Genomic DNA, 26,434 nt, shown 5'->3' with positions numbered 1-26,434 from the left:
AAGTATATAAAAAAGTATTTTGTTAAGTAGAAGACTTTGTACCTTCAGGTTTGGAGGACAATTTCAGTTAAATGACGACGAAAGCAACGCGAGAAACGTAAATAAATATGACTATTTCGCGCGCGTTAGTCAACTTCTTAAAGACATTGAGCCATGTTTGATGTTAATTTGACCCCTGCAAATGATAGTATACAGAGCACTGAGAATTAGTGTCTGTGGTAAAGTGAGGTCAACCATTCACAATGCGAGCGGATGTCCGTTTAGCGGGGTTCGACTGCCGAACCTGTGCATGGCTTGTAATCTCTACATTTTCTTGCGTAGTCCCTGTAGGCTTTCTTTCCAGGTCTTTATGGCTATTTCATTTCCTTGACGTAGCTGAGAGGTACGGCCAGGGACCACGTGACACGGAAGGGACATTGATCACGAGAAGTATCATCGAGACATAATAGGCATTACTGAATTCATTAAATTGGTCGGTCATGTACAGCGAAACACAACCAAAGCCTCGGCAGAACCCAGAAGCATATGTGTCAATTCGATATGTTAAAGGGGTGTCGGGAGCGAATTAGACGGATTTTGAATCGCGAAAACATCACGACGGTTTTTAAACCACTAAAAACATTGGGTAATGTTTTCAAGAACAGTGACGTCTTAGCCACGTATTTGTTTGCATTCCGTGACTCTTGCAGAGTACATTTCTCTGAAGAAGACCGCAGAAGGCTGTCGAAAATTGAGTTTAACGTTAATTTTTAGATCTGTTTAAATCTCCGTTTTTAGAACTTTAATGTATATATAGTTTAACATTTTGTTTAAGGGGATTTCCCTAGTTTGTTCACCTCCAGCTCGAGCTCCTGTTCCTATAATTTTCATCACTATTTTTGTAAGTATGGAGCAAATGTAATAAATCTAGGACCAAAATTTCCGGGAATTTCGATCTAAAACTGAATGGATCGATTCAGTCAAACCGGAAAAGTTCGAGAAAGTCGGTCCACCTTTCGAGGTGGACTATTTTTCTCGGTTGGACCGGTCCGATCGAAATGGCCCGCTCCATTTGACCATTCCGACCGTCCCATTCTCAGTCCCATGCAGTACCTCGCTGTTCGGTATTTCCATGTACAACATAGAGGAAAACACTTATCATTGCAACTTTTATGGATTGTTAACAGCAGATCTATCGGTTCATCCATGTGTAGTTACAACAGCTCGCAAGCTCGTATGTTTTGGCTGTTAACGGCTCTTAAAGACGATTTATTTCCCGAGAGAATTTGGAATGTTCTTTTCGTCATTCGAAATTGGTGTTTGAGTTCATACGGCACATTTTTGTGAACGGTCTGCTCAAAATTACCCGTTATACTGGTTATACTGCATGGTTAAATTACTACGCATGCACCTCACTCAATATCATTGATATCACCTTCGAAATCGACATCTAGCTCTAATATGAGTCCCCAATTAGCCCACATAAGCTAAATACATTGAAACGTAAATAAAGTTCTTACTTACCTACTTACTTACTTACTTACTTACTTACTTACTTACTTACTTATTTAACAGTGATCCAACATCCTCCATTTTAAATGAGGGCGAAACTCGTTTTGCGAGTGGAATGGCACGAGACCGTTCTTACCCGTCGCGATCCATTCGACACCGAGAAATTTTCGAACCTCGCCCCGGAAATTTTGGCTGAATGGATCTCGCCCCTAATTTCCAATCGACTCGTATTGCTTTTGAGGTACGTCAATCACTGGGAACCATTCGGCGTGATTTTAAATGTTTTCTCAAACCCATCAGACACTTAGTAGATATGTAATAAATATCTTAATAACAACCCCGTCCTCTCGATCCGTATTGTAAGTTTCAGATCCTCGTTTTTTTCCTTTTCGATTTACGGCACGCCAGCTCCTTGCTTCGGACATGAATCCAAGGGAAAAATATCGGTTGGTTTCCATATGATTGCTACCGAACTGGTCGCAACCATCACTACATTACAATCGTTGGATAATCGTTGCGACGACGATCGCTAAGATCAGTTCTACCTCAATCCCAATGATGGTAGAGATTGTAGCGATCATATAGAAATCAGCCGTAAACTTCTCTTAAAGGTAAATGTGAACTCTGCCTCAAAATCGAAGAATTCGAAAAAAAATATATTTGAATGCGGCAAAACAAGTTTTAAGAAATAATTGACAGCAAATAAGATGACTGGCGTGAAGAACTGGGTCCGTGCTTTGTAAATGAACCAGAAATAAGAGTAAACAAATTTTATCTGTCTATTTACTTTATCTATTTAGAAGGCACTGTCCAGTAAAGTGTTAATTAATACTAGGCACAATAATATTTAGAAACTAAATAGAAACTAAAATAAGGGCGAGGAAAATTGCATAACTTCCGTATAGCTTCAGTGTGTTATTTCCTTTTCTTTTTCTCTTAAATAAAACTTTTTTAATTTGTAACATGTGTAGCTATAAAACCTATAGAATATAGGTTAAGCCACTACACAACGTTAAGATACACTTTTGTTCAAAGAGGACAGTCAAGATCAGATACAGATTAAAATTTTCATGTTCTGCCATAAATGTATCTTACAATGTATTATATCAGTAACATTTCTATGCGTATCACGAGCAAACAGTTATATCATGAGTTATATCACAGTTATATCACGGCTGTTTCACGAGCAAACAGTTATAATGCCGGACAGTATATAAACTTGGATATGCATATATGGAATTTTCCCTAATTAAATCTAATAATTAAATCCAACTGTATTTCTATCAATTTCTTACACTGATCCCTTATACCGCTTAAACTACACTTCTTCCCAATTATGAATATAAACAGCGCTACTGGGATGGCGGTACTTCTTCAATCATAATCCGGGACACTGAATTCCATCCTGTGAAAGCGTCACCCAGTGATTCACCGTGAGCACATTTGCCTACCCAGAGTTCAACGCTGACTGTGCCCCGTGCAAGGTTCTCACAATAACCTTCGAAGAAATGATTACGATGAATATTAGAAAGCCCTCCACGCCAGTAGGTGTAAACGACTGACTCGATCGGCAAGGGACCACTACATTCATTGCCGTTAAACTTAAAATACCATCTGTTGCATTTTGCATCTGAATAGACTCGAACGTTTCCCTGGTAGGAGACTCTTAGAGCGGTATTGTCGTGCAGCTTGTTGAAAGAACATTCCTGAAACATTAAAAAAAAGTGACCGAGGATCGGTTTGCATACTGACACAGCTTACAAAGGAATAACTGCATGCATAAATTAGGGCGGTTTAAGCAAAAGCTGTAATACCACATAGATAACAGACTACACTCTTCTTTTATAAGAAAATATTTTATTAGAATATCGAAGCCGAAAATTGCGAAATATTAAGAATATTTTAAGAATAAACCCGAGGATGTGATTTGAAAGGAATATAATTTTGTCTGTTGAAAATGTGTAAATACAACACAATGATATGTTTTTAATAAACTGTATCAAAATCTTCGTTTCTGTAAACGGTAGTAGAGCTAGCAAAAAAAAAAAAAAAAAAAAAAAAAGGCACTAATCATATGTATCATGCTAATAACACTTCTGAAAGAAGATATGTCCCTCATTTCAGGCTTTAATACCCGCAGGCTGGCTCCAACATCCAGACACCAAATACGTTCGAAAACAAAAGTCAGAATATTCACTAGAATACTTTCATCCTAAAATCGGCAGGAAAACAAGAATATTCAGCCTCCGCTGAAAAAAAAAAACCCTTATTTAAAAAAAAAGTGTGTACTTGTAGTTCCTCCGTCGTTCGTCACGTGAAAGAACACCGCGAGAAAAAAAACTTACCGTGCGAAATCCTAGGGGCGCACAGGAGTGTGATGTCCTGCAGGAATGTTTATCTTGATCTCCGAGAAATGAAATCTTTCAAATCGAAGTGTTGGAATCGCATCTCGCAGGCCATGATGTTGTTGGATTCTGCCAACAGGCTTGGAAAAGAGTGTTGAACTCTGTTTACACTAGAGGAGTTTCCGAATTCGTAAATGTTTCCGGATTCATCAATTTTAGAGTATTCGGATTCGTAGGCGTTTACACTGAAAGGATATTGGGATTCCTGATCATGAACACACAAGGACAACTCAGGGAACATTCATGATGGAATGGTTAACAAGCTGTTTGTTGCCTCCACAACGAAAAACAAAATGCCACCAAAAAGAAGGCTAGGGGTTGCTTGAGACAGTCTGAAGTTTCCTTTCCACTCGCTGACTTCGCTATTGTTACTCCTCATGTTGTCCCACCAGTCATTTGTTCTGGTCTTATTCAGAACCGTCGAGGTTTTCGATCGCGTGCCATCGTCGTCGTCGCTTTTAAAGTGTGGAGGACGTCTACAATGTTTGCGTCGAAATTTTCGGTTTCTGAGGAATATGGCAGAGACCATAATAAAAGTGATTGGCTGGACCTGTAGCAGAATGAGGCAACCAGCGACCGCCATGAATGTGACAACGACTATATTACCAGATCCGCCATTTGGTTCTACTGTAAACTCAAAAGATCACAGGCTGAAAATATTCGTATTCGAGAGAAAATCGTCGAGAAAATCGTTTACACGACAAAACTCTCCGGATTCAAAGTTCCTACTTTAAATTCCGGATTCAAAATCTCTGGAGACACGACCAAACCGGGGAGTTTTTATATCGGATTAGTCCACTTGTGTGTAAACGGGAAAACCAATGAGGTAGTAAAATGTTCCGGATTCGTCACGAATTCGCAACAATTTCCTCTAGTGTAAACCTAGTCCTATTTATCAAGTGTTTTTGAAGGTTTTCGCCTCGAACCAGAATGCGAGTGGGTTAATGATTTCGCCGCTCAACAACCACAGAACCGTGAGTCAGTGAACTGGCGGTGCTTGACCTTGCTGCACGGTACAAAATGCCTGATAGGCTCGATTCCCGCTACGCTCTCAAATCTGGTAATCGAGCCTAAATGTATGACCCTTATATGGGCTATATAGGTATGTGTGGCCCCAAAGGGTATGGCTTTTCAGCTGTTTTGGTCATAAATAGGGTATCGAGTTTAGCTGATTTTGGCCATTTTGGCCATAAATAGAGTATGGCTTTTGCATTGTAGCCCTGATATGGGTATGTTTTTAAGAAAAAGCCACTTTTTCGTCATTACCGTAAAGAAAATTAACAAAAGCCCTTAACAAAATATGTTTACGGTAATTTAACATTGCTCTGTACTAGGGAACTAATTATAACGCACGTCTGAAACAAAGTTTTGATTTAAGGGCTAGGTCATAAATAGGGTTTCGAGTTTTTCTGGGAGTACCCTCCCCCCCCCCCCCCCCCGGATGTATGACAGCCATTTCTGAGCGAAAGGTTCGTTGTGCGTCTCTCCGGAGCGATGTCTGTCGGAGAAATTTCAGGATTTGCTGACATCCGAATTCTTGACGCCTTACATCAAAATGTTTTGTCAATAAATCATTGCACACGCTTGAAACATAGTAAATTAGATGGGATGCTGAGTTACTTGTAATGAGTTTGAACGATGTATTAGTGAGATTACCATGTAAACGTAAGCTTATCTCGTTTTCAATGTGCTTACTAACCTCTTTTTCTGAGATAAAAAAAAAATAATAAAACCTAAGTCAAATCGGTGAATGGTGAATCTGTTCTGATTAAATTTCCAGAATTTCCTAAATGTGGCAAACCGGATATTCGCCTGAACTTTCCGTTATCGGCAAATATGTCATCACAGTTGGGTGATCTTGCGGTGCACGAAATCCACTCCCTTCAGATATAATATTCACCCTTGTCACACGGCGGCCATATTGGATGTGACGTATGTTCTTTACGCACGAAATCGAGGCGATGCGTGTTTAATCTGTGAGTTTGCAGCTAATCATGCCAAATAAAGATCATTGTAGTGTGCCCTGGCGCTCAAATGACAGATCAAAAGCTCAGTTAGGAATTACCTTCCATCGCTTTCCAGTCGACAAGTATACGAAGAAAAGCTGGATTGTAAGAATTCGTCGAGATGTTGGCAAAAACTTCCAGGTTAGTGATTGTGTTTTACGACCTCAAGATAAGCAAGCTTTATCTGTAATCAATTTGTTCGGGTTTACAAAGTAATTAATTACATTTAATTTGATCGACTAGAATTAAGTGTTGAGCCGAGCTGCTATTTTACTACGTTGCTTATGTACTCTTTATTGCCCGTAATGATAAAACGTTCCAATTGCCCTTTAGATTTCGAGAAGCACAAAGGTTTGCTTGGAATATCTTAAACCATCGGACTTTGGAACGACCTTCTCTGGGAAACGCGTATTGAGGAAAGATGCACTTCCTTCTGTATTTCGCTGGACAGTACCTTCTCCGAAAAAATGGAAAGCAAGAATCCATTTTCACCTTTCCTCAATACGCGTTTCCCAGAGAAGGTTGGCATGATTAGCTGCAAACTCACAGATTTGACACGCATCGCCTCGATTTCATGCCTAAAGTACATAAGTCATATCCAATATGCCCCCCGCGTGACAAGGGTGAATTGTACCTCACGAATTTAACAACGATCCAAATTTTAGTGACACATTTGGCACTCGCTCGGTTTTGATTCAGATACGTTTTTTGTCGGAAGAAAAACCAAGTTCTGTGACCAAGACTACATTTTTACGCTCCTGCTTGTTTCAATATCTAAACACATAATGAAATTCTGCGTTTAAAATCTTCGTAATAACTTTTGAAGTTACGCCTACAGAAGCGGCAAAACGTGTTGCGAGATGCCCATTTCGCCTTCTTTTCACAACGTCTTTGGCAGTAGTGGACTTGTGGAACGATTTTCTTCGACACATCTCCCGAGGTTAAGCGGTAATGAAAAGAAGTCAAGATGAAGAATCCTATTGAATACGGTTAAGAAGAGCAGAAGTTTACATGGAAAAACTCTGTCGGCCAAGAAAGGTCAAACTCTTTGGCTTTGTCCGTAGTTTCTCGCCTCCAGGATTTCGCGTGACCATTTTTTTTTTCACGCGGTTTTCTTTCGCGTCACGCATGACGGACTAAGCGAAAGAGAGACTACTCGTAGGCTATATACATAGGAAAGGTACAATCCTATCAATCAATCAATTAACCAACCAATTAACCAACCAACTAACAATCAATCAATCAATCAATCAATCAGTCAGTCAGTCAATCAATCAAACAATCATTCAAGTAATTATCAATCAGCGAATCAGTCAATCACGGAAATCAATAAATCAATTCATCAATTAATCGATCAATCGATGAATAAATCATATCAACCATCAAGTCTAAGAAAAAGGACTTCAATTTTATTATTTGCAGTGCAGAAGAAGACAAGTTACTTTTCGTCATCTCGGGGAGCGTTTCCATCTGTTTGTATATCATTAGTTCCAGTTCGAACATTTGACTTGTTTTAAGTTTTCAGTACAGTCAGACAGAGATTTTACTTTTCAGTGCCAGCGATCATGTAGTACAGATATAAACATTTATTACGTTTAACAAACTTCGTACCGGCCTACACAACGAAGAAGTGGGTTCAAAGAGAGCAATATGCCCAGTAATGGGATCATTGGAATTTACTTCCTCATAGACCGCAAGTTTTAAGCCGAGACGTTTACTAGATCCTAATACGATGACTTACCTTTATTTTACCGTTGTCAATACCCGTTTGAGATTGCCATGCACATTGTTTCCAATTAGCTCTCTGTCTTGGGTCCATGTTTGGTGTATCTCCTTTCTCTCCCTTTGTTCCGATGCCAATTTCTCCTTTGGATCCTTTTAAGCCCCTGGGGCCAACATCCCCAGGGATACCTGCACTTCCTTTTGCTCCCATCGTACCATTTTCTCCTTTTTCTCCCACCTCCCCTTTGGATCCTTCAGGACCCCGTGGTCCAATTTTCCCTGGGATTCCTATAGCACCTTGTGAAGCCCGCTTTCCGATGGCGCCCTTCTCTCCTTTGAAACCATCTCTACCCGGAGCACCCGGAGTTCCCGGTATTCCTGGGGCGCCATTTGTTCCGGGCATTCCCGGCATTCCTGGTATTCCAGAAGGAGGATATGGCTGTTGAAATCAAAAAGGAAATGTTTCAATAAGCCGGAAAGTGTTCATGATCGGCTGCTCTAAGAATTGAGTTTTCCTTGATGCTCTACTGATAAAGCTCTGTGCTAACTTATGAACAAGTTTCAGTTATTTAATCTTGTTCCTTTATTTTCGCTTTGCTCGTCTTGTTCACCGTTTGTCGTAACTGAACACCCTCAAGTCGAAAATTACGCGCTCTTTAAGAAATAGTCCCGTACCTACCATGCATGTAGAAGTCGAAGCGTTTGCCTTCAGTTCCTTGGCGTGTGTTCTTGTCGAGGACAACAAGAAAACAGCAATAAACAATGAAGAGAAGATATCCATCATGTTTAGTCGCATTTGGTTCTTACGAACTAGCTTGCCTTCAAAACGTTGAGAAAATGAACTTTGGAAGAGGCAAGGAGATGTTCTTTATTATGTATATTCCCGTTCTTTCAGCTCGATTCCGCTAAACAGGAACTTCATTCCAATCTGAAACGAAACGATTGGTTACCTTCGGCTCACGTGTAGTGCGTACATTAGCAGTAGAATCAACGATCGTGTCGTGTCCTTTCAGCTTGATTCCGCAAAACAGGAACTTCATTCCAATCTGAAACGAAACGATTGGTTACCTTCGGCTCACGTGTAGTGCGCACATTAGCAGTAGAACTAACGATCGTGCCGTTTCCTTTCAACTCGATTCCGCAAAACAGGAACTTCATTCCAATCTGAAACCAAACGATTGGTTACCTTCGGCTCACGTGCAGTGCGCACGTTAGCAGTAGAATCAACGTGGCATAAGAGCTTAGCTGAAACACGTTTCAATTCTAATCTTCATTTTCATTTTACAGCTAAACTCATGACATTCAGTAACTTTGGACCAGGCTTGTCGTTCCGTACGCGTCCGCCTATTCTGTGAAACTATTTCAATTATGACAGGCTAAAGAAAATATGGAAATAAAAGGCTTTACTTCTATATATACTCTGACACTTAAAACTGTCAGCCATTCAGATCATGTTATTTTACCCGAGAGATTAAGCGCAGTAACATTGCTACTACTGTAGCCGGGTAACTGGTAATCAATAACTCCATCTATTTTATGGATAACCGCATGTGGTATCATTATCAGCCGATCGTGCCAGATGTCAATACATTTTCCCGATGGTATTTTATTGTCGCATTCCTCATTGCATTTTCTGTGTGAGGTGTCGGAGGATGCTTATTACGAAGTCGTGGTTGGTCGCTTTTTGCTATTAATACTTTACGGCACTTTCGCTTGACCTCTCTCACTTGCGACCCTACGCTGATTATCCTTCGAGCCGGTTCACGTTCTGTATTTTACACGAGTACAGCCCGCCCGCCCACCCTCTTTCAGATATGTTCCTTTAATCTGTTCCTGTTAATCCATTGCCTGATACTGCATTTGGTTTCACGTATTTCCAGGCGGTCGATCGTGTCAGATGTAGAAACGCGAAAGAACAGTAATAAAACTTCAGGAACATCGCCGAAACAAATAAAAGTACACGAGTGCATGTGTGATGTTGTTTATGTGCTTCGATGTGAATCTGCTATTTTTAAAGTAGCAACCCTTCGTGAGCTATTGTTGTTATTATTATTTTTCTTTTTTCTTAGCAACAAAACAACAATGAAACTGACTTGTGTTAGACTTATTATTATAGTGCAACTAAACTAACTAGTTCACAGTGTAAATTAAAGTTTACCCGCTTTAGAATACTAACAACCAGGGCGCTAGCTATGAAAATAATGGCTCCAAATTTTAAAAAAAAAAAGTCGCCACATATGTGTTTTATCTGGCTTGGACTAAAAGTGAAACCTAGACAGAGATATGTATGTGGCAAGACACCGACTGATCCGGAAGTGAACAAAAACAAAAAAAAAAGCAAAAAAAACAATGCAGGCTAGCAATGAATAAGGTTACTACATCGAACCGGAACTATCTATTTGAGCAATGGACCACAAGTTTTTATGGTTTATCACACCTCTAAACCATGGAAACTTGTAGTATATTGCTTTTATATAATAATTCAGAAGACACGCGAAATTTCCATGAGTTTACTGGCACAATAAACCATAGCTGATTGATCACTCAGAGAGTGCACATTCATTTAATTATTATATAAACGAGCAATACCCACCGTAAGCTCATCCTGTGTTATGTTAAGCTCGACAACCATCAGCGTTTTCAGCGATAGAATCAGCGTCGCATCAGAGCTTAGGTGAGAAAGGTATCAATTCTAATCTTCAGTTTCACTTTTCAGCTAAACCTGTGACGGTAGGCAACTTTGGATACAACTTATCGGTCCGATTTAAGTCATTTACAATTCTTTAACTACCCTACGACTATAGGCCAATGTTTTCCCATTTTTGCTTTAGAGATGATTAAGAAAGCCTTTAAGAACGAGGATTCCTTTGGAGTCCACACGCCACAAAAATGGATTGATAGAGTTTTTATACAAAATTACCGTATTCTAGTCCCCAGAACCGCTTGTCCCTCTTAGCCGGCGGAGCCTTGGCACGAGGAGAAGATGGCTCTGACCCGAGACACATCATTTGATTGGCTAGATTTTCACTAAAAGAAAGTTGATTTCCTAACTGAAAGAATCCTCTGGTTGGTTTCTGGCTGAAATCTTTCGATTACAGTACCTTAACAGATATATATAAGATAAATAAATGAATAAATAAAAAATAAAAAAAAATAAAAAAAAAAACGAAGGGAATTTAAAACAGAAGTAAACTTTTGATTGCAATTGGCATTCATTATTTTTCGTTATGGAGGACTTCGCAGAAAGGTTTCCCCATAAGTCCGAGATTTGCTCCGTTCAGTGAATCTTTCGTTTGGCAACATATTCAATTGGAATTCTCGCTGAAGAAAAAACAGTTTGGCTCAAACAATAGGGCCCTTCTTGTTTTTAAAAGTCGTATAATTACGGTTAAGAAACATAGAAAGTGTTGAAAAGTCTGGCGGTTTTTCTTTTCGCTTTTATCCAAGCCTAAATTTTTAAAAAGTCGCTGAGAACTGGAAAAAAGAACGTTCGCAAAATTGGTTTATTTTATGTTTTTTTTTTTTTTTTCTGAGTTTTTTTTTACGAAGAAAACACTGCAAGTTTACTGTAGACTTAATGACTGATTCCAAGTGAATTTACTTTACTGGTAAGGATAAGCATTTATGTCAGTTTTTCGCTGCTTGTTTCAATTTTGAAAGTGGCTACTGTGCCTTAGCAAGATTTCTCATGGCATCGTCTAATGTCAACGTATGTGTTTAAAGCGCGCTCTTTACAATTTGCTACTACAGTTGTCCTTGGATGAATTTGGCAGGAAATAACCCGCGTGAGACTTGTGGTATTTATTTCACAGCGCATTTCGGAGCATTGCAAATAACACTTTCATACAAACTGAGATTGACTTGAACAGATTTGTGCCGCTGTCTTTTAGCTTACCCTAACGAAATTCCTTTTGATATTCTCCAATTTTGCCTATCCACGCCTGCTTTTGGCTTTTCATTTTTTTTTTTTTTTTCTGAGTTAATCTTTTCTGCTCTTCCACAATTTTAGGTCGTTATTGTGATATTACAGTTAGTTGTAGGACCAGAAAGAAAAAGCTTAAATTGAATTGCCTATAAGATTGGGTGACCTAGCCCGTGTAGTCTCACTTGCTTGATGCAAGCCGCGTTAATAAGATGTCGGTAATCTGATAATGCGTTTGCCAAGTTAACAGTCATTCAATGGCCTATGTTAAACTGAGTATAAACGCCTCTGATTCCTTTGTTGTAATGAGCAGTATGCCCTCGTGTGCTGCTTACGGAAAAAAGGTAACGTGGCATGCAGGTGATAAATAAAAGAAAAAAAAAGGAACCATGTGAAACGCAATTGTAAGGTTAAGAGGTAAAGTCTGGGTACGAGCGAAGTGGCCCATCAGGCCGAAGCTTAACCTGGTTACTGTAGCATGAAGCGACTAGAAGTACTTCTACCTATAAACATGCAACAAAAATAAATAAATAAATAAATAAATAAAAAACAGAGCGAGACCAATATTCTCCCATACAAGCAGAGCAAATTCAATAAGGTATTTATGATAATGCCTTTTTTTTTTTTGATAAATTGATGCGTCTTGGCGATCCATTCTCGGTAAATGCGCGAAAGTTAACGCATTTATTTGCGTTTCTCGCGTCGATTTTTGAACTTTTAAATAAAATTGTCCTTAAAACATGAAGGTGAAAGTTCCTACCTAACAAAAAAATCTGTTTACTTTGAGCAATAGATTGCAAACGTTTTGTTAACGCGTTTGCAACTTCTTCGCATTATTTTAGTTTGTTTTATTTTACTTATCGGAAGACTGCTGCTTATTCACAATATTTTAATATCATTCCATGTGATGGCAACTCGTTAGTAAAGCACTTGACTACGCCACAACAAGTTTAGTCACAATTTTAAAGAAACATTTCAGAGTTAAAATCACTGTAATCGTAGACTCTTTTGCCGGCTAAGTAAGGTACGACCTCCTGTGTTTCAATTGAAGGTAACAGTAGTCATTTTTTGTTCAAAGAAAAAAAAAGGAACTAGGGCTAAGAATTACATCAGTAGTTGGTAATAAATTACTAAGAATTACCGAATCAGCAAAGCAACTATGAGATATAAATTTGGGTTTGCCATCAAGTTTGACGTCGAGTGTAGGGTGTAATACTTTAACCAATCATAGTTACTAGAGTGAAAGCGTTAGGAAGTCTGGTAAACATCAAAGAAGCAAGCAAACAGGTTAAGATTTATGTTAAAGGGTCCTTGACCCTGCACATGTTTTGTTTGAGCTCATTGACTACAGTACATGAATTACATAATCGCAATGCTTCTATTAGTTAGTTGTGTGAGCACATATAACCACCTTTTGTATTTTTGCCGGTTTTGTGCAGGGGCAACCCCCAAAATAGCCAATAAAAACATACAACAAAGAACTTTGCCAGGTTTCCTAACCATTTCCTTCTATTGACTATGTAACAATAAAACTCGTTTTTTTTCTAACGTCTGGCTACTGGGATGGCGGTACTTCTTCGACCATAATCCGGGACACTGAACTGTATCCTGTGAAGGCGTCACCCAGTGTAACACTACGGCACTTGCCTACCCAGAGTTGAACACTAACTGTGCCGCGTGGAATGTTTTCACAGTAACCTTCAAAGGAATGATGACGGTGGTTGTCTGGAATCTCTCCACTATTAACCCAGTCAGTGTAAAGCACCGAGTCAATTGGCATGGGACCACTACATTCATTGCCGTTAAACTTAAAATACCATCTGTTGCAAGCATCATCGCCGTACACTCGAATGCTTCCCTGGTAAGAGACTTTGAGTGCCGTATTGTCATACAGCTTGTTAAAAGAGCAGTCCTAAAACAAAAACAAAAGATTGTAATAAAAAAAAATGCAGAAAAGCTGTAGCCAAAAAAAAAAAAAAAAAAAAAAAAAGAATGATTAAACGTTAAGATTAAAGCTGTAAAGCCGTATGAGTAGTTACAACATCAGTCATATAACAATCAACAGAGTTCAAGTTAGGAAACAAGTCGTTGTCTTTTGCCATCTCGTAGCGGAGTCCTTTCTGTCCGTTTGTGTTAAGGCTGGTTTTCAATGCCGCATAAGCGTAAGATTCAACAACATACGGAGACGCAGCAAAATGTTGATCGACATAATTATTGTTTTTTGTTAGGATAATTTCCAGAACTTCACAGCCCCTTTCTGCCTCTGCCCATTTTGCTTACGGTTATATACTTATATTGTTGTAAAAAAACTACCTTAACGAGCTAAATATATAATTATTTAGATAACAGCCCTAAGAAAATACGTGCGCTGATTGGTTAATAATCGTGTTTCTATTTAACAGTTAGATTATCAGCTCGAGATTTCTATCACGTGATAGTTGACTCGGGCTGCGAGTCAATCTCAATCTCAATCGAGAGCGAATTGTTTAGTATAAATCTGCTATTCTTTCAAAACTTTATCTAAATCCTCTTCACAAACACTTCGAAAACGCCAACAAGCGGTCGTCATTTTGTTAACAAGGGCACACTGCTGCGCTACTCAGTATCTATCACAAAATAGATAGTGAGTAGCGTACCCAATCAGAGAACGGCATTTGTGATAGAACGCTAGCAGATTTATACTAAAACCCGATAGAAACACAGAACTAGCACGAGCTGTTGACGTAATGATAGCGCGAGCAAAGAGAATTTTCATTTTGATAATCAAAGTAAACAAGTTGTTTTACTTTTTTTTTTCGTCGCGGTGTTTTCTAGAAGAATTAGAAAACGTGTTCTCCGCATTTCTATCGAGTTTTAGTATAAATCTACCAGCGTTCTATCACGAATGCCGTTCTCTGATTGGCTACGCTACTCACTATCTATTCTGTGATAGCTAGCGAGTACCGTGGGAGTGGGTCCTTGTCAACAAAATGACGGCCGCTTCTTGGCGTTTTTGAAGTGTCTGTGAAGAAGATTTAGATAAAGTTTTGAACGACTAGTAAATTTATACTAGAACAATTGGATTATTCGCTTTCGATTTCTATCGCGCGATAGTTGAAAACTGGTGAAAGTTTGGGAGAACTCGAAAGAGCTTTGGAAACACAAGCCAGCGGCTCGGGTTCCCACAGCATTTCTCGGTTCTATTAAACTTTCACTCGTGTTTCTATAACTCGCAGATACACGGAAAATGTTTTCTATTTCCTAAATATTAATACAATTCATCATGATCAAATACAAGAGACACTTTCTTCACCTAGGGGAGAGATGCAAATACCATGCGCAATGTATTATTTTTTTTGGAAAATCTTTATTTTTTATGTGTCCAGTGTTTCATATAATATCTTGAAAACGAAAGACCGTTCAAAGGAAATCATGAGCATGACGTACAGGTGGCCCAAGCTTGCAAATGAGCGTCCCTTGTACTTCATACACTAGTACTCAGGCTACGCGACAGTCGAAATATTAAGGATATTTATGGAAAAACGGTTGTATTCTTAAGCCTGAAAAATAGCAAGTATGAATAAAGATAAACCTGCATCGCTTTAGGTGTGTGTTTCTTTGGTTCCCGTGAGGTTTTCTATGCCAATCAGAGGCAATTTAGGTCTTTTTTAGCTTCACCTCTTCATATGCTTTCCCAAGGTTGGGCCCCTCGGGTGGGCGGGGGTACTCCCAGAAAAATCGGGTGGGGATGTGCGGCTCGCTTAACAAAACCCTCACCCTATTCATGACAAAATCTGCGATATTTCCTTGTACCCTATCCTGATGACCTGACCAAGAATTAGATACCCTATTAATGAGTTTTCAGGCTGGCGCAGTTGCCATAAACATAATTTACGAAGGGCTTTTGTTGATGACCTTATGGCTGGTTTTCACATGACGTCACTAAAATTCTAACTACAAAACTATTGGTGGTTTTCAGTGTCACGCAATTCAAAATAGATCAAAATAAAAATCAATACCGGTCAATAGATAAAGTCCAGAATCTGGAAAATGAAAGAACGTAAATATGCAAAGCCTCTCGCCAAAATTCTGGTGACAGCAATTTTTCTTATGCGAGATATGCGGAGAAATTTTTTACCCAAATTTATAGAGATTTGTATGGAGACGCCATGCTGGTGCTCATCCATATGGGTACCAACATGGCGGCCGAAAACCAACAGAAACATCTGTCACTGAGTTTTGCTACAAAAGCGTGGATTTATCCCTCAAGGAACTCTAAAACATTAAAATAATACTTTTCCTAAGACATGAACTGTTCAGATAGCCAAGTTCCCCGAAATAAGTCACGTTTTTAACCATCATGACAGCTCTCTAGGCCGTCACGTAAATGCCGCGTCACGCAAAAGCTTGGAAATTCAAGCGTAGAGTATCACAAAACCAAGAACCCATTCGGAGCGAAAATTTGTATGAAAATTAGTTTTCAGCTGCTCTTATACATCATTTAAGTAAAATCTCAGAATGATCAATAGTTTTGTAGTTCGAATTTTAGTGACGTCATGTGAAAACCAGCTATTGATCTTCCTGAGATTTTACTTAAATGATGTATAAGAGCAGCTGAAAACTAATATTCATACAAATTTTTGCTCCGAATGGGTTCTTGGTTTTGTGATACACTACGCTTGGATTTCTGAGCTTTTGCGTGACGCGGCATTTACGTGACGGCCTAGAGAGCTGTCATGATGGTTAAAAACGTGTCTTATTTCTGGGAACTTGGCTATCTGAACAGCTCATGTCTTAGAAAAAGTATTATTTTAATGTTTTAGAGTTTCTCGAGGGATAAATTCACGTTTTTGTAGCAAAACTCAGTGACAGATGTTTCTGTTGGTTTCCGGCCGCCATGTTGGTGCCCATACGGATGATCACCAGCATGGCGTCTCCATACAAATCTCTATAAATTTGGGTAACAAATTTCTCCGCATATCTCGCATAAGGAAAATTGCTGTGACCAGAATTTTGGCGAGAGTCTTTACTTATATTTACTTCCTTTCATTTCCCAGATTCTGGACTTTATCATTGACCGGTTTTGATTTTTATTTTGATCTATTTTGAATTGCGTGACACTGAAAACCAGCAATTGATAATGATGAAAAAGAATCTCTTCTCATAAACAGATCAAATACATAACTACCTTATTAAAGAACATTTTAAAACGATGTACGTGGACAACGCGTTAATAAAGTCTCTATGATAAGTGCAAAAACCGAAACGGCTGAAAACCCATACCCTTTGAGGACGCACCTACCAATATAGCCCATATAAGAAAGTACCCCCCGTGGAGGGAGGGCTGGTCGCTCTCTGACCCAAGCCAAACGAGTCCAGTTACATTTGCTCCAAATAATAGCACAGCACTAAGTGTCCTTCAGAAGCACGTTTGAAGCAAAGAAAGGTCAAGAGACCGTAAATCAAATGAAAACGGCAAATGTATAAAATTTCACCAACCACAAGAGCCGCTTAGGCCAATCCTATTTTGCGCTAATGTCATGCGGAGCGAATACACGTGCTCCCACCCCAAGCGTGAGTAATTTCAACCTTAAAGAGCACGCGGCTTTTGCGTAACGCGTCATTTGACGGCTCTCAGGGAAACATTTGCAGAAATTTATTCCATCTCAGTGTAAGTGAACCTCGGATGCGGATTCTGATAAACTACAACGCCTTATTATCCAATTTCCGCTCAATTATCTGTCAAGTGGTCGTTTACGGGAAGTTAAAAACAAAAGTTCTAAAAGTGGTCCCGGTCGCTGACGAGAGGTGGTCGCATACAAGAGGTTCCAAGTACAGTTGATTGACTGGGACACTAGCTCTTTGTACGTTGGAAAACTGGTCGCCGATGAGAGGTGGTCCCTTACGAGAGGTGATAGCAAACGGAGGTTCGACTGTATTTCCAAACACCCAAGCGATTTTAATTTTTTGTTGTTTGTTTGTTTGTTTGTATTTTTTTCTTGTTTTCGATAGCTGCGAAAAAAATGTGGCGCTTTAAACCTTAAGCGCCAACAATTATTTATTGCGGAAATGAGTTTTAACCAAGATTTCTCAGCCTGCACAACGTTGAAAAAGGTCAGAAATCTGAGAAGAACAATATTCCCTAAAATGACCTGACCTAAAAAAGATTAATTGAAACTGAGCTGTTACCAACCGTTATTTTACTGTTATCCGTGTGAGCTCCGCCTCGCCATGCGCATTGTTTCCAATTAGCTCTCTCTCTCGGGTCCATGTTTGCTGCATCTCCCTTCTCTCCCTTTGCCCCGATGCCATTTTCTCCCTTGGACCCTTTTAAGCCCCTGGGGCCAATGTTTCCGGGGCTACCCTTACTTCCTTTAATTCCTATCGAACCTATCTCCCCTTTGGATCCTTCAGGACCCCGTGGACCAATTTTCCCTGGGATTCCTATAGCGCCTTGTGAACCCCGCTTTCCGATGCTGCCTTTCTCTCCGTTAAAACCATCTCTACCCGGAGAACCCGGAGTTCCCGGTATTCCTGGGACGCCAGGAATTCCTGGCATTCCAGAATGAGGATTAGGCTGTTGAAACAAAGCAAAAAACCTCATTCTTAATGTGCTGCATATGTGTTCTTGCTTTACCGGGTAGCTCAAGAAGTTAATTTTGAAACCTATACAAACCAGTGGTAGGGAAAAGTGCCAACGCTACCTTTAACCGTCCATAACTTTTACAATATTTGAGTAAAACATGCTGAACTTATCTTCACCTGAAATTTATTTGGAAACTATTTGGCACGTCACATTATCGTTCTCGTGAATGTGATATCTTCATTGCAACCACACTCACACATGGCAGGCATGTATTTCCAACTTTTGAATTTCTTGTTTTCCTGAACAAAAACTATTTATAACATAGCGCGCGCGCTGGTCCTACCTAATTCCTGTTGAGCAATAATGAATGAAATCTCTGTTTACGGACGGCCGTGCGTAAATAACATGACGTGTGCAGTTTTAGTTTTAACAGCAAAATTTCCGTCGAGTTTAGCCGCGAGTGTTGGTAATGTGAACACCATTCTGAACAATCCAAACACTATTGGCTTCGAGTCTTTGACCTTTGCCAAGCTGATATGCTTACCAAAAGTTAAGTATTTTGACTTTGTTTGCCTACCTTATGACAATTTTAGGAACTAGATGAAGCGTTTTCGTTCAACTGTTGCACAACTGATTGTGGAGTGTTTTTAACCAGGCAATATAATCCTTTGTTTCCCTGCGCCGCGCATTGTGAGAACTTGATAGTCAATCACAAATAAAACATGTTTAAGCGACCAAGTTGTTGTCGCTATGTTGTAAAAGAATTGGTTCATGCTTTTAACTGTGCGTATATCAAGTTATGGGTGCACGCGGGAAGTATGGAGAGCACTCAAGAAGTTAGAGTTGCTCTCGGCCATCGCCTCGAGCAACTCTTACGCCTCTCTCGCGCTCTTCAAACTTTCCGCGTGCATCCATAACTCGATATATACACGCTGAGCATGAACCAGTTCCTTAATTTTGATGCATTGATTTTTTTTTCCTTTTTTCTTTTACATTTTTGATAGTTTTGCTTTCTTTTGAGTCATTTTTGGTTGTTAGATGACGTTTTCAAAACTAAAGACATCTAAGATGACGGATCCAAGACGACGGCTGTTTAGATAAGGGGAGGTAATTACCACGTGACATGACGTCACACGACCAAATTGCATTCTTGAAAGAAAGGTCTTGCTGCCTTTCCGAAAGTCCTGGCTGACCTTCTGTCGGTACCCAAACGAAACATTTATCAATCCGAAAACAACAGGATTAAAATAACTCGTAGCACAAAAGTTCGATATGACAATCTAGAGACAATCGAAGGGGTTGAAGACCTTCCGTACAGATAAGTTATAGAAACGATTTGTTACGTGCCCCTAATCAGTGATCGCTTATAACCTGTCCTTGAACGAAACTTCGTCCCTACCTTGCATTTGGATGTCGATGTGTTTGACTGCAGTTCGGTGGCGTCCGTCAATGTCGAGGACAGCAAGAAAATAACCATAAGGATGAAAGAGAAGGCACCCAGCATGTTCAGCTCAATGGCTCGTGACTGCTGTGGACAAACTTGCTTTACGGAAAAATTCACTGTAAAACGGATCTTTGGACAACGACGAGAACTTTCTTTTATAGCTTCCCGTCAGTTTGTCTCCTCAAAACAGAAACTTCATTCCACTGATCTGGAATGCGGAAAAGATTGGCCACTTTGAGCTGTACGTGACAGATCAGATGCAATGCTTTCAATGCATAGTTATACTGATATAGCGTGGTTCAAGAGTGCAGTTGACACACGTTAAACTCAAATCTTCTGTTTCAGTTTACACTTATTGGTTACTTTAGATAAACTTGATTTTCTATCGCTTAATCAGAAATTATTTAAGCCATATATGGTTATTTAACCTGCATGGAATGCAATGCTAAAGGATATCTGAATTGGCACAAAATTGTTGTAAGCCGCCAAGATTTTTAATGGTTTCAATTTATGTCATGGTAGTATTACAAGGGATTATTTATAATTGGGTATTTGCCCTTCGATGGCCTTGGGTAGGGGAATTTTACCACTTGGAAACAATCCGACTTAAAACATGCGACGGTTATATTGAGTTTTCTCAAGTGAATCTCCAAATATCCTTCGCTAAAACTTTAAATAAGTTGCGTATTTAAAAGAAGAAAACTCTGCAAAGGTTATGTATAATCAGTTGAACTCCCCGCTTCTTTAATTAAACTGATTTCGTGGAGTTAGTTATTTTAGACTTTGGACAACGACGATGACTTCCTTTTATTGCTTCCGTCAGCTTGTGTCCTCAAAACAGGAACTTCATTCCACTGATCTGGAATGGGGAAGAGATTCGCTACTTTGAGCTGTACGTGACAGATCAGATGCATTGCTTTCAATGCATAGTTATATGAAGCGCAGTATAAGAGTTCAGTTGGCACACGTTGAACTCAAATCTTCTGTTTCAGTTTACACCGATTGGTACTTTAGACTAAACTTGATTTTCTATATTTTAAGGTGGCTCCCTATAGTTTTACAATCGCGCGAGCGCTGAGGAAGTAATCTGCGCGCGCTCAAAGGAAAACGTCAGTGTTTTTCGATATTTTATTACGTCAAGATGAGCACAAAAAGCAAAACTGACAGTGAATTTTCCTGGGTTTCCTTCGGTGAAACTCTGTAAAACTTGGCAGATTGGTAGTAAACATTTTATTTTAGTCGGAGCTCTTCTTTCAGGGAAATCTATAAAACCAGATTTTTTGCAGCGGTAAAATACATAAATTTGAAAATATAAAAAAAACTGCCTTTACAAACCCTATTTTTTTCGTGTTTAAAATTCGTATTCCGCCATATTCAACGTACCGAAAAAATCTGGAAAATTTCACCGAAGGAAATTTAAGAAAATCACAAATAAAGCCCTAAAAACAGAAAACAACGCATTTGTTTAGGCATTTATAATTCAACATTAAAAGCCAAGATTTTAGCAGAGATGATAGTAAAACAGCATATCATCATTGCTTATTACATTTAATAAGTTTGAAAGGACTGGGTGTAAAAACGAATGCAAAAACACCATTCAAAACATAACATTAGCGCGCGCAACGTGATAAATGATTAACCTATGGAGCCCGCGACCTTAATCAGAAAGTATTTAAGCCACGTATGTTCATTTAACCTGCAGCTGTGTGGAATGCAATGCTAAAGGATATCCTGAATTGGCACAAAATTATTGTAAACTGCCAAGATTTTTAATATATTACTTTATGTCATGGTAGCCTACAAGGGATTATTTTTGACAGGGTATTTGCCTTCGATGGCCTTTGGTAAGGGAATTTTACCAGCTGTAAATAATCCGACTTGACCTGTGACAGTTATCTTGAGTTTCTTCAAATGAATTCCCAACTGATCTTTGCTAATACAATTAATTGAATTGCGTATTTAAAAGAAGAAAACTCTATAAAGGTTATAAAAAATGAACTGAACGCTTCTTCCGTTTTAAAATTTCGTAGGAAAAGCCATTTTAGACCTCAACAATGATCTTCTGTTTTCGGAAAAATCGGAAACATAACTGTTATCTCTATTTGTTTGTAAACGATTGCAGTTCTTTACTTTCTCTCGTTCCGTCGATCTTATTCTTGTTTTGGTCGACGTACATAAATGGAACAAAGTTCAATAAGTCTAACCGAATCATAACTGTAGAAAAAAAGTTCTAAAGTCAGTGGAAGTTTCCATTCCTAGCTTGATTTCCGTCGCTGGTGAATGGCTGCCTGGCATAAAGATCCAGCAATGGCTTCGTTAATTTCTACTGGTATAGAGTCAAGACATTTCACTGGAGCAGAAACAATGTTAGAATTTGTAGATTTTAGATAGTTGACAAGCCATTGAGAAATTTAATTCTACAGCAGGGATACCCGGAGACCAAAGGGACACGCAAAATTGTCTGTATTATCCGGTTTCCTTATTAAGCGGGATCGCGTGATCTCAGACGCATGACAATCCCACGTAAAACTTGGAAAGGTTATCGTGAGTTTCGTCAAGTGAATCCCCAATTATTGCATGTTATTATATGGCTGTCTCACAAGGACTGGGAACTACCGAATTCACGAATTTAATTGGCTGAAATCGATATTGAGCGCGGTCTGGATTTTCCCATCTAGACCGGCGTCTAGACCGGTATCATTTTGCGCTGAAAAGCAGACTAACGTAGCAGTGCATCCTGAACAGTAAAAATAGTTTAAGGTATCTTACATCACCGTCCCTACAAATAAAGTGCCCACCCATATTCCAGCATCATAAATTTGAACTGGAACGAAGAATTTCAAAACGATTTATAAGAACTCAGTGTTTTTAACGAATTGCACCCACAGCCTTAGAGAAAACAGCCCTATTCTCATAGAATAATAATAATAATAATAATAATAATAATAATAAACAAACAAAAACAAAAAAAAACAAAAAACAAAAAACACCGGGAAGAGATACTTACAGTAGAAGTCATTTGCGTTCCCACATGGGGTGAGAGATTTTCGCCCATATCAAGTGAAGAAAGTGTTTCCATTAGTCAATTTACTAGCACCGCGGAGAGTGGGGACGTCCCAGATGCGAACCTGGTTGATTCTAATCTGAGTGAATCGTGGGCGGAGATCACACCTGAGGTTCCAGTTCCAGATGTGCTTAGGAATTTGGCTAGCAATGGTTTGCGATTTAAATGTGTGCCGTTCCAGAGTGCTAGAGATAAGTCTAGGCTCGTTAAAAATCGCTCGGTCTATTTTGGGGTGGATACGGTAGTTACTAGTCAAACTATCCTCGAGGCATTTCACGCTGCCGGTATTGATATTGATGAGATCACCAGCATCCAGGGGAAGGCTTCCAACAAAACCTGGATTGTAACGTTTGACTCGCAGTTAGCGAAAGAAACAGCGTTGGAGGTCGCGTGTGTCGAGATTGGTGGTTCGACAATTTTCCTGGGCGACTGTGAAAACCACCTAGTTCTTGTTAAGCTGTATGAAGCGCCGGCTGAGCTGCCGGACACGGCCTTAATTGGCCGTTTAAATCACTATGGTCGTGTTTTGAGCTTTCGAAGGGATAAGATAGCGCAGTTTATTGATAATGGTGTGCGTACTGCTCGAATGAGTTTGTGCCGACATATTCCCTCGACCATCAACCTGGCCGGTGAATTCATTCGAGTGTGGTATCCAAGCCAACCTAAAACATGTCGTAATTGCGGTTCTGAAGACCACCTCGTCAAGGACTGTTCGTCCGTTCGTTGTTTCAATTGTGAACGTCCTGGTCACCGCGCGGAGAACTGTGAGGAATCGGCTAAATGTACCGTTTGTAAGGCCGATGACCATCAACTGGCCGATTGTCCGTTCGTCCTTTATAGTGCCAACGTGGACAGCGCTTTAAAAGAGGGTGCAGAAAAGACGGAAGACGAAAAGCAGAAGGAAAAGCAGAAATTTCGAGCGAAAATGGATCAGGCGAAGAATAAACAGCAAGAAACGGAACAACAACAAGCCCGTATGCAAATGGAGGGTGGGTCATCGCACGAGGCGCGGCAGGAGAAAGACAAGGATAGAGAAAAGAACAAAGGCAAAGAACAAAGAGGCGAAGAGAAAAGAGGTGAAAAGGTCCGGGACTCAAGGGAGCGTGATGATAAACATCGGCGGCAGGAATCGGAGAAAAGTGACGATGAAAGGGAAAGAGAGGATCGAAGAAGATACGAGTCATCGAAGGAAGAAAGGAGAAGAGATCGAGAAGACCGTGATCATTATCGCGATTGTGAGTATTCGCGAAAGGACTATAGGCGTGACCGTTCTTCTCGTCGTGATTATTCGGACTACGACGACGACGATGACCATACCGGTTGGACTCGCGTTTCTTACAGGCGTAGACGCCGGTATGATTACTTTTAATTTTTTTCGCAGTGGATAAGCTCAAGATCATTTCCTTGAATGTACGAGGACTCGGGTCCTCTGATAAATCTGCAAAAATCATTCGTGAGCTAGGTCTTTTAAATTGTGATATTGTGCTTTTGCAAGAGACGCATGTCTCGTGCAAGAAACAAGCTGAGAAATTTGAAAAGCTTTGGATGGGCAAGTGTTTTTGGTCCTTTGGGACGGGCAAATCTGCTGGTGTTGCCGTCCTTTTCTCTTTGAATTTTTCCGGCAAAGTTATTCGTTTTTTGACCGATTCTGACGGCAGGGTTTTGAGCTTATTAATTGATGTTAATGGTTTTAGGCTTAATGTTGTTGATATCTATTCTCCTAATGTCATTTCTGATCGCAAAATTTTTTTCTCCTGTCTGCATGATTATTTTCTCTCCCAAGGCGATTTGGTAATCGGGGGAGATTTCAATTGTGTTGACAATGTTCTGGATAAATTGAATTGTTCTTTTGTTCCTTTGTCCGATCAAAAGCTTCTTGGTTCTTTACGTGCCGATTTCTCACTCACTGACATTTGGCGTAAACATAATCCGCGCGGCGTTGTTTTTACTTGGTTTAATAATGATCACACGCAAGCATCTAGAATTGATCGCTTTCTCGTTGCAAATAGCCTAGTCTCAAAGGCTAGTTGCAACATTTTGCCGTGTGTTTTATCGGATCACGATTTTGTTAAAATTGAATTTACTGCTAGTTCCTCCAAGCGCGGTTCTGGCGTTTGGAGGTTTAATAATTCTTTGCTTTCTGACGTCGACTTTCGGAATGTTTTGTCCAAAGCGATTGCCGATTTTAAGCTTAAAATCCCTGATTTCGCTTCCTTGCGAAAGTGGTGGGATAGTTTAAAGACTGAAATTCGTCGGATTAGTATTTTTGTATAGCACCCGTAAGCGTAGGGCTGTAAATGCTAGGAGAATTGCCCTTACTAGGCAGCTTGTTCGCACCAAAAATGCTTTGCATTTGAATCATTCTAATGACTCGAGCGTAATTAGCGATCTTGAAAGCCAGTTGTCTTCTCTAGTCTCAGGGGAGGTCGAGGGCGCTAAGGTTCAGTCTCGCTCGCAATGGTTTGAAGAGGGTGAGAAACCGACGCGCTATTTTTTTCGCCTTGAAAAGAAACGTGCCGATGTCAATACCTTTGAATCTCTTTTCGATGCAAATGGCCTTGTTAAAACCTCTCAGAAAGATCTCGAGAATATTTTAGTGCTTTTTTACAAAGACTTGTTTACCAAAGACTCCCTTAATTTGCATATCCAAACTGAAATAATTGACGATCTCGATTTCTCTCTGACTGATATTGGGCGCGATTTGTGCGAGGGTTTTTTCACTAAGGATGAGTTGTTTGCCGCCTTGAAAGGCCTTCACACCGGCAAATCGCCTGGGTCTGATGGCCTTTCAACGGAATTTTTTGTTTTTGGAATGATCTTGGCGATTCTCTACTTTCTGTTCTGAATTAGTCCTTTCGTGCTGGCTGTCTTGCTGATAGTCAGTATGAGGATCTCTTACGCCTTATTCATAAAAAGGACGACCGGCGTCTTCCGAAAAATTGGCGCCCAATTTATTTATTGAACACAGATTACCAATTAGCGTCTAAGGTTATTACTGAACGTTTGAAGAAAGTGATGAGTTCTATCGTTCACCAAGATCAAACGTGTGGTGTTGTGGGCTGCACTATTTTTTCTAATTTGTCTTTGCTTCGTGACGTTCTTGATATGATTGACAAGACTAACGAGCCTGGTATTCTTGTCTCCCTTGATCGGGAAAAGGCCTTTGATCGTGTCGATCATGACTTTATGATGCGTGTTTTGCGGAAGTTCGGCTTCGGCCCTTCCTTCTGCAATTGGATTGAATTACTTTATGCAAAGGCTTTTTCCCGTATAATTGTTAATGGCTCCCTGGTCCCCCCCCCCCCCTGTTTTTCTTCAGAGGGGTGTTAGACAGGGTTGCCCGCTTTCACCTTTACTTTATGTTTTAGTTTCCGAGGTCTTATCGACACAAATTCGTAAATGTAAAGATATTGAAGGTTTCCTGCTCCCTGGAGCAGGAGGCCTTCAATATAAAATTTCACAGTACGCCGATGATGCCACTAGTATTTTAAAGTCCGAAAGATCTCTTTGTTCTCTTCTCAAAGTTGTGCGTAGGTTTGAACAGGGTTCGGGTGCCAAATTGAACACCTCTAAGTCAGAAGCAATGTGGCTTAGGGGATGGCGTGCGAAGGGGGATTCCCCCTTCGGCCTTAAGTGGGTCAATAAGATGAGAGTTTTGGGTGTCTTTTTTTCCAACGGTTTAGTCAGTGTTGATGACGATAACTGGCGGTCTAAGCTTGATAAACTTAGTTCAGTTTTGAATCTTTGGAAACAGAGAGATCTTTCTTTTGTAGGCAGAGCCTTAATCGTTAATGTCCTGGGCGCCAGTCGCCTAT

General features: G+C 39.9%; 3 protein-coding genes and 1 long non-coding RNA gene across 4 annotated transcripts in view; 2 read left to right on the top strand and 2 right to left on the bottom strand.

The window, feature by feature from the left end:
* The window catches only part of LOC149095648 (uncharacterized), a 33,864-nt gene extending 20,325 nt beyond the window's left edge, over window positions 1–13,539 (top strand). The window contains exon 2 of the long non-coding RNA XR_016204796.1: window positions 13,510–13,539. This is a non-coding gene — a long non-coding RNA (uncharacterized LOC149095648). The remainder of the gene's footprint in view (window positions 1–13,509) is intronic.
* Window positions 767–8,511, bottom strand: LOC149095649 (uncharacterized). The gene is made up of 3 exons (XM_089281773.1): window positions 8,304–8,511; window positions 7,644–8,063; window positions 767–3,197 (listed from the first exon to the last, which is right to left on the bottom strand). The coding sequence occupies exons 1-3, from the start codon at window positions 8,418–8,420 to the stop codon at window positions 2,844–2,846; spliced, it is 891 nt and encodes a 296-aa protein (XP_089137899.1). The 5' UTR covers window positions 8,421–8,511; the 3' UTR covers window positions 767–2,843.
* Window positions 12,186–19,762, bottom strand: LOC149095647 (uncharacterized). The gene is made up of 3 exons (XM_089281783.1): window positions 19,511–19,762; window positions 17,719–18,102; window positions 12,186–13,458 (listed from the first exon to the last, which is right to left on the bottom strand). The coding sequence occupies exons 1-3, from the start codon at window positions 19,613–19,615 to the stop codon at window positions 13,102–13,104; spliced, it is 846 nt and encodes a 281-aa protein (XP_089137909.1). The 5' UTR covers window positions 19,616–19,762; the 3' UTR covers window positions 12,186–13,101.
* A 2,073-nt stretch (window positions 19,763–21,835) lies between these two features.
* LOC110040496 (uncharacterized) lies at window positions 21,836–23,988 on the top strand. The gene is made up of 2 exons (XM_089281848.1): window positions 21,836–21,921; window positions 22,599–23,988. Exons 1-2 carry the CDS (start codon window positions 21,836–21,838, stop codon window positions 23,986–23,988), a joined length of 1,476 nt encoding a protein of 491 aa, XP_089137974.1.
* The last annotated feature ends 2,446 nt before the right edge of the window (window positions 23,989–26,434 follow it).

The sequence above is a fragment of the Orbicella faveolata genome, unplaced genomic scaffold, assembly GCF_042242905.1.
Source record: "Orbicella faveolata isolate gen_17 unplaced genomic scaffold, um_ofav_v1 contig_5, whole genome shotgun sequence".
Taxonomy (NCBI): Eukaryota; Metazoa; Cnidaria; class Anthozoa; order Scleractinia; family Merulinidae; genus Orbicella; species Orbicella faveolata.
This window is presented reverse-complemented; position numbering and strand designations above follow the sequence as displayed.